Source organism: Lutjanus erythropterus, chromosome 15, assembly GCF_056507025.1.
Source record: "Lutjanus erythropterus isolate fLutEry1 chromosome 15, fLutEry1.hap2, whole genome shotgun sequence".
Taxonomy (NCBI): domain Eukaryota; kingdom Metazoa; phylum Chordata; class Actinopteri; order Lutjaniformes; family Lutjanidae; genus Lutjanus; species Lutjanus erythropterus.
In genome coordinates, this window is record NC_139331.1 from 18,720,454 (window position 1) to 18,733,852 (window position 13,399).

Here is a 13,399-nt window from a genome sequence, read left to right on the forward strand (position 1 = left end):
TTATTATTTTAATCATTTTTGTCAACACACACAAACAAGGTGCTTACATCAGGCCATGTGACTCGGGGGCAATTGTAACACAGTGTTACAACTGCCCCTGATTTTGCAGCCATAATAAAATTTAATATGCTAGCCAACAATACCTTTGTTAGCATAGTGTGTTCATTTTAACCAATAACCTAGAAATAACTTTTATACCTCAAAGTCATTTTTTTTGTTGAAAACTTCTGCTGAGGTGAAATAACCCTGCTCCTTTTGCTCAGGCAGAGACAGAATACAGCTGAACATGTGCAGAGTAAGAGTCTAGCTTTTTTATGACTGGGGAAATTGAATAAGTTACAACTGCCCCTAGTTACAATTACCCCAGTTTCCCCTAAATACTTTTAAGTTGTGCTTGGATGTTAAATACTGGGGGGAAAGATGTAACCTTAAAAGCGTATTCAGCAAACCTTAAACTGTATCTGGATTTTAATGTTTGTCCATAATCCCCCCGTTGGAGCAATCGCAGTGTTGATTTTATTTTGAAAACGATGACCGGAAGTCGAGCGCGTTTTCTGAGGTGCGTTATGTTTGTGCAGTGTGTCTGGTTGAGCGCTACAGTCGGTCAGCAGCAGAGACGCACGCTGTTTTATTATCATGCCTCAGTTTAAATACTGGAGACGCGTGTTTTCTCTCCTCTGAAACAGCCTGTGTCTTACAGGCTGTGCTCGATATTCTGGGACTAAACGAGACTCGCTGCCAACAAACAGTTTGTCGACTGTCTCACATTAATTTGGGATTAAAATGGTCATCAAGGTTTACATCGCCTCTTCAAGTGGCTCTGTCGCGGTGAGTGTTTGCGTTGTGTTTTCATGCTTGTTGACAGTTGCTCATTGTAAAGACTGCAATGATATTAATACAAAAGCTTGTGGAAATCTTTACGCTCTCAAATCGCCGATAGTGTTTCTTGGCATTATGTAACTGAGAGTGCGCCTGTTTGCGCTCAGACTGCTCACAAGCAGTGAAAGTCATGAGCATCATTCTCACAGGCAGACAGGCAGGTTGACCGCTGCTTAGATGCACATTTTTAATTTGCAGGGCAGATTTCTCGCGCTCACTTCAGCCTGTTGATTTTTTTAATCATGTGTTTGTTATATTACATTCCACCTGACCTGTCTTGATTGTGTGAGAAGCTTAATAAATAACAACAATCTTGTCTAAGAAGAATAAAATACGTGTTTGAAGTTCAAACAAGCCACTAAAGAGCCATTTCTAACACCAGATGTTTAAGTCGTGAATAAAACGTCTTACCATAATACTTATGAACTATAAAACAGCATAAAACAAGTGACTCTGTATGACAAAGTAAACAAAAATGACAAGATTGACAGTGTTTACAGGTTAAATTTTACATTTTTTAACTGCCTCCAATAGTACAAATGAAATATGGCAAAACCAAAAACATTTAACAAAAGTATAAAATTTGGCTCAATAGTAACTGTAAAGGTTCATACACATAGTGCTCTGGGAATTTCAAAATAAAGGCATATCCTACAGATGATAATATGAATCAATGTTGTCACTGTGCATTGAATGTATGGGATTGTTGACCATGAAATAGATGCTGTATATCAAGCCAGACTGATGGATCGTTAAAACCCTACTGAACTGTACAAAACATATAAATAACTGTCAAAATCCTTAGGTATGAAGTGACAATGACAAATTGAAGCAATTTGGTTGGTACCATAAAAATATCAGTACCCAGCCCTAAGTATTATGCAGAAGGGGTTACTCCAAATACATAAGACTGACTTATGTCATTAGTGGAACATTTACTGAGGATCTTGTGTGCGTGCTGCAGCCTCTCTGATATAATTTTCTTCTTGATGGTTTTATATCGTTGTGAATTGAATAAGTTGCAGGGAAAAAAAAGACACGCAGAGCTTACTCTGGCACTATCTTCTGATATTCTATAGACGTAACCATTCAATCAAAAACATTATAAACAGATTAATCCACTAAATAAATGGTTAGTTGCAGCAGTACTGCAGTGCCTCTTGGGAAATAACAGGCGCATGCCATTGAGAAGACTCAGCTGATATTGAGTATGAGCAGAAAATCATCAAACAACACTCCTGCGTGAATGCTTTGAGTCTTAGGCAATGGGACAAATGAGTAATATATTTATTTTATCATGCTCTGTCCTTAGTAGAGGGCAGCACAATCTCTGAGCGTTTACAAAGGAGTTATTTTTAATCCTATGACACATACATTCAAAACACTCTCTCACACACACAAAGCTCAGTCTCACACGCTTGAATAGGTCCACCATTTGGGTCAGTTATGCGAGTGTGGAGCTCATGTGAATGTAATTCACTCTGAATGCTTTTGAATTGAGTTACAAGTGATTGAATGAAGAGGGAAAGCGAGGCTGGACTCTCCTCAGCTGATTAAAGTAAACTGGATGTATGCATGTAAAACGAGAGAGACTAGTGAGACAGAGATGGAGGAAGACGATGATACTGTGAAAGGCGGTGAAGTCAGAGACGAAACCTGGAGAACAGACAGATGCAACACAGCAGGAATATGTGAGTAAGAAAAAACAGACTCCAGGGGAAAATAATAATCAAAACACAACAGTGTCCTAATAAAAAATGAGCAGTTCACAGCTTAACCATAGTGGATTAGTGGGGCGGAAAAACCACAGAATGAATGAAGTGCAAATTAGGTTATCCCCCACTGCTCAGTGGATATGTATGTACTGGGTTTAGTCTCATCAGATTTTATATTTCCCTGCTGTTTCTCTAATTCCCAATGCCCTGGTAATGATCAAGAATGTAGTTTTTAATAATTAAACACAGTCACCACAATTTGTTCTCACATTCTCTGATTTCTGCCTAGAAAGAATTGTAATCCCTATCCTCAGAGAATGCGCAATACAAGTTGAATATAATTTTTAGGATTGCACTGATTTATCGGCTAATATTTGCTATGTTGACTGCAATCAGCCTATCAGCAAATAATATGGCATTCAAAAATGGCAGTGGCAGATGCTTATCTGTTGTGTCCATATACTATATTAAATAGTCTGAAAAGTGAAGCTAATGTGAAAGTGCCTTAAACCTGCATTCTCTCTCATGTCAGCGACTCCACTGGTTGCAAAAAGAAGTCCAATTGTATGTACTCCTATGAGAAAATGCGCCTGCTTCTCACTTGATTTATGACATCAGTAAGCAGTGTCCAAATGAGTTTATTGTCTCAACCTCTAGTGTAGAGTCTTCTTCTGTAGAGCATGATGTTCATTTTGTAAATTATGGAGTAAAATAAAGCAGGGTATGCTTTACGGCCGTGGGTACCATGTGATTGACAAGTGACTCTCAGTGAGCCCGTCCAGTGCAGCACACAGGGTTCATGAAACTTGTGATTTATATTTGATCAAACTGAGATAAGGTTTCAGGTAATTTACTGCCTATATCATGCCTAAAATGTTTCAAGAAACCTAATTTAGTGTACTGTTTAGCTGTAATACAAGAAAGATTACAACTAGGCGCCACCATTGAGCTTCGGATTTCCAACAGAGGCTGCTAGAACTCATATAACATTACTACATTGCCCGTTTCTAACTTATTTTTTGTATCACAAGTCCTCTTTTTCTTTGTGTCCCTCTGTCTGTCCACAACTAAAGGATTAGTCTCAACCTCCAGTTAATCCCTACATTGCAAAACGTGCTCTCAATCAATATGTGCATACTCATGTACTGTAACGAGTGTATGTCTTTAATTCTACATGCACACGTACAAAAAAAAGCAAAATCTGAACTCACCCTTCCCCTGACACACACTCTCACTCACCCTCACCGGGGGGAACCTCTTTCATTATTTAGACTCATGCTGCCTGGCTGTCAGCTCCGGGAAGGTCGGATGATTTGTACTGAGGTGGAGACCAGCTGTGTGATGTACAGTAGAGACTTAAGCAAAAAAAAAACTAACATATATGGAGTTTTAACCTTTGACCAGGACAAATTTAAAGACAGTCAGTATCCTTATCCCTCATTTATTTTCTTGTGAGAGTCCAGATGAAGTTGATTTATGGCCACACACAGAATCACTGTTATGGGAAGACATAACTGATGATATGCAGTCTTGTTTGGGTGTGTCTCTGTAACAGACTGTCCAGAACAATCTCTTACTGTCCTTAAGGTAAAACAATAGCTCCATTGTGGCCTTAAGAATCATTAAAATGCAGCCAGGGCAACTACCGTAAATTGTCATCATTTTTTTTTATTCAGTTTTTGTCTTCTCAGTTAAAGGCACAATTACTAGAAAAAATGTTTTCAAGCTACTGGATAATGAATTATCATATTCGGCTACAAAATAAAAGCCTCTGTTTCTATTTGTTCCCACTGCCTTGACCCCAATGTGTTTTGGATAATCTGCTCTTTTGTCATGTTAATGAATCCTCATTAAGCATACATGGAAATAATACATGCTAGTTGGGAATGAAGTGATGAAGTGAAAAAGGCGACAGAACAAAACAGAAATTTGGTAAAAATAATAGTTTTTCCCTTTGTATCATAGCTAAATGTGCAGATTAACCTTAATAATGGTAATCATTCTAATCATAGTTGCTTCTGTTCCTTTAAAACTGTCGACTGTGAGGACCGAGATGAGAGAGACACTCAACAGTCACAGGTCTGAGACATGTGGACTGTGTCTCTGTGTCTAATTTGTTTATGACCTTCCTTTCCGTGGGAGTTTTCTGTCTTCTAAAATTATCCTTGGACTTGTTTTTTTTCTCTCAGCGTTCGCAAACACTGTCAGGCAGTTTCACTCATACGCAGAGCCCCCCGAGAGCACGCAGGACAATACCACAGGGAGCTGTTGCATCCATCCCATAAACACAAATTGGAAAGTTCATTGCATAGTTTTTCAGGATGGGGTCCCTCTTAAAGGGTTCTGTGAGTTAAACTTACTGTTTTTGTAGAAAGACTCTGGTGGCTTTGGTGAGAACAAAATTTGACTTATATAATGTCAGCCTCCCATCGGAAGGTACTTCTGCTGCTGTACTTCTGCTTTTCAAAATTGTGTGTACCATTCGCCATCCACTGAACTTTAAAAAAGTTATCCCTTTTTTTAAAAAAGTGGCTTAAATACTTTTTCCTGCACACAGACTCCTGCTGCTTCCCTTAAACGGGGGGTTTGTCGACTTCCATCTACTGTAGGTAATAAAATGACTAAGTACCTCATACATCTCCACTTAAAAAAATCTGAACTATCCCTTATGTGCTTGGGAAGTACACAGAGGGTACACAGAATGTAGATCAAGTGAAGTTGTTTTTTTGCACAGAATAATAACAGTAGTAAATGACAACTTCATCACTAGATGATACTTGTTCATCTCAGCCTATATAAGGTCATAGCATACTGTATAGGAAAAGGATGTCAGCTGCCCGATTTCAAACCTAAGCTCTTCCACTAATCAATAATCCTTCTTAATGTCCCCATTACCAATGGAGTCACTATGCAGCAAATACATACACTCCACATGTGTGTGTGAGTGTGGCTCGATGGGTGTCAGCTTACCGTTTGTTATTACAGGAGCAGTGTATGTAGACATATACAGCATGCTAGAGACACATACAGCACAGTGTCCAGCTGCACTTAAACACACGTGTACATACATGACAAAATTCTGAGATGACTCTTATGCAATGTGTTGGTTTGCTTTAGTTCGTTATTGATGTTGCAACGAGTTGTGGTGGTCATTAGGGATGCAACATCGCTAAAATTCTGTGAAATTCTGGGCTGGTACCAATGTTTGAAATTACAGTTTGGCTGATAGCCGATCTACTCAATATATCGAGTCACACTCTACTTGGCCCATATCCCACATGTCCTCCATCTTTCTTTCTTTCTTTCTTTTTCAACGTCTTCAGGTGAAGAAGCATCAGCAGGCAGTGGTGGGTTTCCTCGAGGCCAATCGAATCAGTTTCCAGGAAGTAGACATCACCATGCTGGAGGAGCAGAGGCTCTGGATGTACCGTAACATACCCAGAGACAAGCAGCCAGAGAAAGGCAACCCACTGCCTCCACAGATCTTCAACGAGGATCGCTACTGTGGGGTATGATGGATATTTGTTTGTTGTATTTCTAGTGAGCAGCCGTCCTTTAGATAGATGAAAGCATTTCCAGTCTCATGAATATTTGCAAATATTTTTATTGTTGTGCATGGCTTAGCAAATATGTTAGTTCACATCAATGTACACCAGTACAAGGTTAGGTTAACTATGCTATGCTATGAGTTTGACCAGTTAGTGCTTGCTATTTTATGTCCTCCACTCTGCATGCACTCTGTAATCCTTTGGTAATCCAGTTTCATGGACGTGGCAGATTATCTGCTGTGCCTGCCGTCACTCTCACTGGCCAAGGTAATCCAACATTACTCATGTCATGGCCACTGAATTATATTAAAAGCAGCAGAGGAAGGACTATTTGGCAGGGATGTTTACAACCCATCTTTCAAACTTGTAGAGATTATGTAACACTCAACATCCTCATTTTCTGTCTTCCCCACCCGCAGGACTATGAAGACTTCTTCCAGTCAAAGGAGAACAACACTGTGTTTGCATTCCTTGGGCTCAGTTCCCAACCCTCAGTGAAAGTAAGGGGGAGTCCATGTGCACATAAACGCTAACGCACGTTTTCACAATTGGAGACAAATAAACTCCTGTCTGTGATATAAATCATATAGCCAACGAGGTTTGCTGTCAGTCCCAACTTCCTCAAACACTAAAGAAGTCACAGTTTCTCCACAGTGCTGGATCAGCAGCTCTGGTTTCTGCAAGCTGCCTGTCAAACATTTGATCCATAACATATTGGTATTTCATGCACATCAGCTTTTCTTTGGTAGAGAAAAATGGTTATTTTAAATCACATACAGCTAGTCTCAGTGAGCTTGCTTCCTCTCTTCATTCAAATATGAAGATTTACGTGCTCTGTCTCCCTAAGATCCTCTTAGAATTTAAATAATCATAGTTCCTACATCAACCAATGGACAGAGTTAATCTTGGTCAGGAAAACTAATATAATATACAGTATTAGAGTATCTCTCATCTTCATACTGGAAATAAACTTGGATTATGTCTGTGCTCTTTGAAAGAATACAGTAATTACAGGGACCACTTGATGATCCAATTATCAAAGATCAAATGAGCTTTTTTCCCAGGTCACATCCCTCTCTGTCTCTCCTCTGGAGGTTGATTGGATAACTGAGTTATAAGAGATCTGATTACGTATAAACCAGCAGGATATTGCAGATACATTCAGTTTGCTCATGTTTGGCAGAGTTGTCTGGCTACAGTATACAGCATATAATGGACCTCATGCAAGAACAGATTTGTTTTTAGGTGGGTTTTTACGAATGATTTAGGAGAACTTTCCGCATTCACCAGTTTTCTCATATTTTGTTTTTTCTCTTAAGTATGAACACAAGTTTACATGTGGTCCACACGTGTCTCACGAGTCAGGTGCAATTAGTCTGCAGTTAATCAAAATTAAGTTTGTTCCTAATGGCTTGTTATTTAATTAATTCGAAGCAATTCAAAGTTTGAAAGTTCTATATAAATTACACTTCATAATTATGTTGACATTTTCCTGTTTGACTATGCATTTTTGAATTCTAATATAATTTGAAATTTATTCACATTGCCTAATGATAATATTATCAATTTAAATTGACTGTTACCTACTACCAGGTGTACTGGCCATATCTCCGCATGCAGGTTTATGGGAGTTGCTTCCCTACCTGGGAGTAGGGACAGGACACCCACCCTCCAGTGATATTATTGGGGCATTACATATGCTAATTTACAGTTGTAATGAACATGCACTAATATACAGACGGCATTTACATTGGTCATTTACACAGATATCTGAAGTTAGGAGCTTTGAGTCTCATACCCAGGGGAACAAATCATGACGAGTTGGTAAAGTGTCCCAAGCACAACAAAATAATGAGAAAATCAGAACAAACTGGTGGAAGGTGGGGTCTCTGTGGGTGCAGGTGGGTTGTGGGCAATGATTGAGCCTATGCATCGTTTTTTGGGGGGAAAATCTTACTCAGTTTGCCTTTAAGATAAGAATATGAAAATATTCTTGCACAGGGTCCAATGTGTTGTCTTGAAAAACTAAGGAGAAAGTGGATCATAGTTGTTCAATCTCTATCCCCTTTTTCCCCAATCTCTAGGATTCTGAGTCATAGCCAAGATCAAACTGCTGATACGTGACTTCCAGGGAACCTTAAAACATGAGGACAAAAATTGCACCAGTTCCTGTGTTCCTTCTGCTACAACGCCAGCATGCTGCCAAACGTCAGACCCCCACGGATTTCACCCTGTACGACCTCTCCTGACTTTAAAAACTCTCGAAACAACATTCCACCATCACGTCCAAGAAGTGTCTGATTCCCAGAGGAGGCCACAGAGATCTTATGACGGAAGAAGATGACTTTATGATGGATGCATTTGTGTTTCCTTTTTTATGTTTAACACACTGTGACAGCAAACACTGTCTGTAGCATAAATTCTGTGCAATCTAGAAGACTATGTAGCAGCTTTTGCATCACTAAATTAGGTCAAACTACAGTGCAGTGGATGGGGAAGAACAAATCAGGCACAAGCCACCTTTATACACACTTAAATCGTGTGTGTGCATGCCTTAGTGTGTGTGTGCATCTGTCTCAATCAGCAGCTGTTAATGAAGGCTGCGTTAAGTGAGGGGACCTGAGAGGCAGCACTTAATGCAACCTGAAACAACCCGAGGCCTAGCCAACATGTCTGGCTGTGTGTGTGTGTGTGTGTGTGTGTGTGTGTGTGTGGGAGTGATAATGCTTTCCCAGAGGTGACAGTGACACTGCAGCTTACCACAAAGCACAAAGAATCCTAAAACATATGCAGGATAAATATGAAGATCTAATATCTTTGCCATCAAATACAACAAACATTTTGTTCTTCCATCATTCCACAACCAAACTAATTTGATTTAAGGACAAGTTGATATTATTCGATATATATTTCTTACTGTCTACGAGGCTTGGGTAGTATCTGTTTTTTCATACCTTCCTGACTTTTATCAGGCTGTTCTTTATTATAATGGAATTTGTGTGAAACTCTTGTAAAACAGCTAAACCTGACTTAACTCCATTGCAGATATTAAAGTACTCCCTTAGCGTAGGTGCAACCAGGTGTCATAGCAACGCAGCTCCAGCAGTCAGGAAGCAACACACACTCAGGAGCTTTGCTTTGGTTGTAAGCAACTGCAGCCTTTAATCACTGACGATGTCCCATTTTCTTCCGATCAGCACGCCATCACTCTTTGTCACTAGCGCTCTCGCTTTCGCTCAGCTGTTACACACTCGCTGTGCTACTCTACTCGGACCAATTAGTCGCCTGCAGTGTTTGCTAGCTCACCTTCATCATCGAGACTAAATCCAAAACACTCCTAAGCAAGGACACAAGTATTTTTCATTTTTAATAGTTAGTGCTGTAACTTTATACCCCAGGCGCCATATTTCTCAGCTTGGCTGTGCCGTCTCATCCCTTCAGTAGACTGACCTCTTATGGCACGTGCTGTGTGCTACATCGGCTCAACACAGCATCTCCATATAAGTTTAGTAGACAGCGCAGTGTCTATATTTTTGACGGGACTGAAAATCATACCGTCAGGGTTTCTTAATACCCTTGTATACTGCCTCATTCATGTCCAAACTCCCATGATCCCATGCCACTCCATAACATCATCCAACTATGTCTATTGTTATTATTTTAATGAAAGAGAGACCCCTAGTGGCAGAATTTACATATTGAGCACCTAGAATCAGCTACAGTGCCCAGGTTCCTTACAATGAAGGAACATGTGATCCAGTGTAATGTTGTGGCTCATTCATGTGCTTTTAGGTATTTTTGGACAACAGCTGCATTCTGTGGCACAGAGGAATAAGATATACCATATATTCATTGTTGGTTTTGGTCTTTTCAGGGGATTTGTTGGCAACATGAAAAATCTAGATAATCACCAGCTTTATCCTCTGATCAAGACTGCTGGACATAAAGCATGGTTAAAATCAGGGTCACATGAGCTATAGGAGAACACTTATCTGACAGAAAACAGACGATAAGAAATCATCATTTATAGTGCCAGAGAGAACTGAGTGGAAAAGCTCTGCACCAACAGACTCAGACTCTCCTCCCCTTCTCTCTTTATGTTTCCAAATGCCTCAGTAAACAGAAATGCCTCTGTGTGCGATACGTAATATGAGGCGTCATGGTCATCTCTTAGTCCTGTCCTCCGATCTGTGTTCTACCGTATGTTCTCCCTCCCAAACACCAACACTAAGCATCCTTGTTAAATTATCATGGGTGGGTGAGTGACTAATTCCTTTATGTTTACACATGAAGGACATGCACAAACAGACACACACTCTCTAGTCACTCTTCCCCAAGTGTCGTGCCATCATTTGAAAGGACATGTCATATTCACTTATTTCACATCATGTAGGGGACATCGTACTCAATGTATTTCTGCCACACTAAAAACATTCCTATTTTGCAGACTTGTATCCTCATTTTTTGTCATATCATGTGATGATGTATATCATGAATTTTTGTTAATGGAGACTTAAAAGCCTGTTTGGACCACAAACTGACTAAATGTACTTTATGTTGCACCTCTCTGGTTCTGTTATGGTTAACTGTGGCATTTTATTCCATTTGTTAACAGGCTCATGAGAATTATACTTAATGGCACTTTACTGTATTTGTATTTGACACAAGAAAGCAGATTACAGTACTTAAAGTTCATTTGCATCTGTATTTTTCATTTGCATGTTATCTTTCAAGTAAAACTACTAGCTTCAGAGCGTGATTAAAGTGGTACATACTGGGGTTTTTTCTTTACGTATTTGAAATCAGTCTAAATAGCTGCAAGAGATGTAAAAATTCACACCTTTGTTCTCAGACAAATCTGAAGCCCCTTTGTAGTGGTGGTCATTTTGCTTTTTAATACAGGAAACACAAATTGAAAGCAAAAAATGTGGTGTCAGGTAGGCATATCAAACTAAACTGTAAATAATCATACAGGAATTTAGTTGAATCAGCTAACCTTTTCTCATTAGCTTAACATATATTTCTGAACAAGATTTATTTATTCAAGTTAATAAAAGTTAAACACTTCAGAACTTATAAACAAGAGTTCTTCTAGTTTTTTTTTTTTTACTTAAAATGATGAGTTCACCTTTGAATATAGTTATATAATCAACTTAATTTAAAAAAATATGCACATATAAAGCACATGAGCAGACTTCCCAGCATGCATTGTTTTAGTTAAGCTTATTAACATGTTTAACATTTTCTTATCTTTTAATAAATAGCAAATTTTTATTACTAGACAAGTTGATTTGTTTTGAATCATGACAAAATGTACTTATCTTTTCAAATTCCGTCAACTTTATTTATTCATTTATTTATTGATTTATTTTACAGTGTACAAAGTCAGAGTAAATTCAGTGGATGAAGATCACCACATCTTGGACCCACTGCTGTGCTTTTACTTAATCAAAAAGCAGCTGTACAGTAATATAAGCAGTACAGTAAAAAAACCCCAAAAAAAACGAGGAAGCTAGTCAATCAGAGCAAGCAAAAATTACAAAATGTCAAAAACAGACAATGTGTCATCAGAAGACAAACAAGACTGGAAACAAGGTATGACGAAGAAAATCAGTCTCATCAAATCTCATCCCCAAAATGTTCACATTTTTACTCTGTCTTGTCTCAGATTCAGAGAAAGAGGACCAAGATTTTATTGTCAAAATCAGTCAAGACCACAACTGCAGGGACGTCCCCACCTCCCGTCACACGCACTCCAACAGAGACAGGAGAAGAAGCTGTGGCTGTCTAGGAAGAGATGTCAGCAAAACACTGTCCAAAAGAAGACACACAGTGGTATGTAAATTCTGCAACGCAATGCCTGCTGAGACAGCGGGGACCACATAACCACTCATAACACAGTTAATTCAACATCTATTGTGTGTAACAGCATTTGAGGATTTTTTTTTTCTGTTGTTGCCTTACTTAGTTTGTTGGAGTGTACCTACCCTCAAGTTTTATTTTACTGAAACATCAAGACAAATAAAGACTTAGACTTGCAGCATAAAAATAAATGGGAGAAGGGAGCACTACTTCTGACACCATCAAGCTAGAGAAGTGAGAACACTTGGTTTTGACACGGTCTTGCCCTGCCTTGGTGTTGGTCTGGACTTGGTCTCTGTTTAGGTGGTGTAGGTGGTCTTGACTACAACACCAGGGGTCACTGCACACACAAGAGCCAGATAATGGTCAGTAGCTGTTCCGGCAGGATGTGGTGTCATGCGGTGCGGGGTCGGGGGGTGCACATAGACTCTAAATTAAAGGTACATGTACGTTATGTAAAAGGACTGACCGTAACATGATATGACTATAATTTTGCATAACTTGCTAACACAATGTGTAATATATGTAGGCCTATCTTGTATTTGCATGGACAAATTGTAACACCAGAAAACATGAATCCTATAATAATTTAGAACACGGGGCAGTGGTGCAATTCAGCCGCGTATGAGTATTGCAAAACAAACAAACAAACAAACATACAAAAAACTTGTCCCTTTTCCGACCTGTTTGCACAGATTTAAAAACTTTTTCTTCCACCAGGCTTAACTTAACTTTTCCCCCCACCTGTTTTAGAGATGAACAACAAATTTTAAGAGCTTAGAGATGCAACTTCCTTTTAAGCCACAATCACACAGAAAACAGTTTAGATCAGTCTTAGAAAATGGTTTGCCAGATTTTGTTATCTCTTATCTGTTGGGCTTCCATAGTCAGAGCATATCTTTAATATAAAATCAAATACTTTGTAGAGAAACGATGAACGTATGTTTGTTGGGTTTATAATTTTCTCTAATCTGATATAATTAAATTTGTAGCATTTGTTAGTGACTAATTATCAATTAATTAAAAAAAAACATAAATACCTGCTTGACCTGTCTCTATCCTAAATCCCTGTCCTAAATAGTGTTAAAGTTCTTTTATTTCCTACAAGTCGAGCAAATAAATTTGGAACTTACGGGGTTGCTAGATTGCCTTCTTGTTTGTACTCCAAAAGGCGCACAAATTAGGTTCAGAAGAAAGTCAAATCATGCTCATGTTACATTCTGGATAATTTACATGCCTGTTGATATGTTAGGCAACAACAACATGATCGTGCTGATCTAGCTGTAGTGCTGTGGCAATCACAGAGTTGATCGTCTGTTAAAAAAAAAAAAAAAAAAAAAAGGAACAAAAAATAAAACTTGCTTTTCAAGGGCCTTGCCCCGGATGAGTTGTAAA

At 38.9% G+C, this 13,399-nt stretch overlaps 1 protein-coding gene across 1 annotated transcript; it reads left to right on the forward strand.

Moving 5' to 3' along the window:
• The first annotated feature begins 574 nt into the window (after positions 1–574).
• On the forward strand, positions 575–9,054 carry sh3bgrl2 (SH3 domain binding glutamate-rich protein like 2). The gene is made up of 4 exons (XM_084737939.1): positions 575–828; positions 5,918–6,103; positions 6,562–6,642; positions 8,227–9,054. The coding sequence occupies exons 1-4, from the start codon at positions 784–786 to the stop codon at positions 8,239–8,241; spliced, it is 327 nt and encodes a 108-aa protein (XP_084594065.1). The 5' UTR covers positions 575–783; the 3' UTR covers positions 8,242–9,054.
• The last annotated feature ends 4,345 nt before the right edge of the window (positions 9,055–13,399 follow it).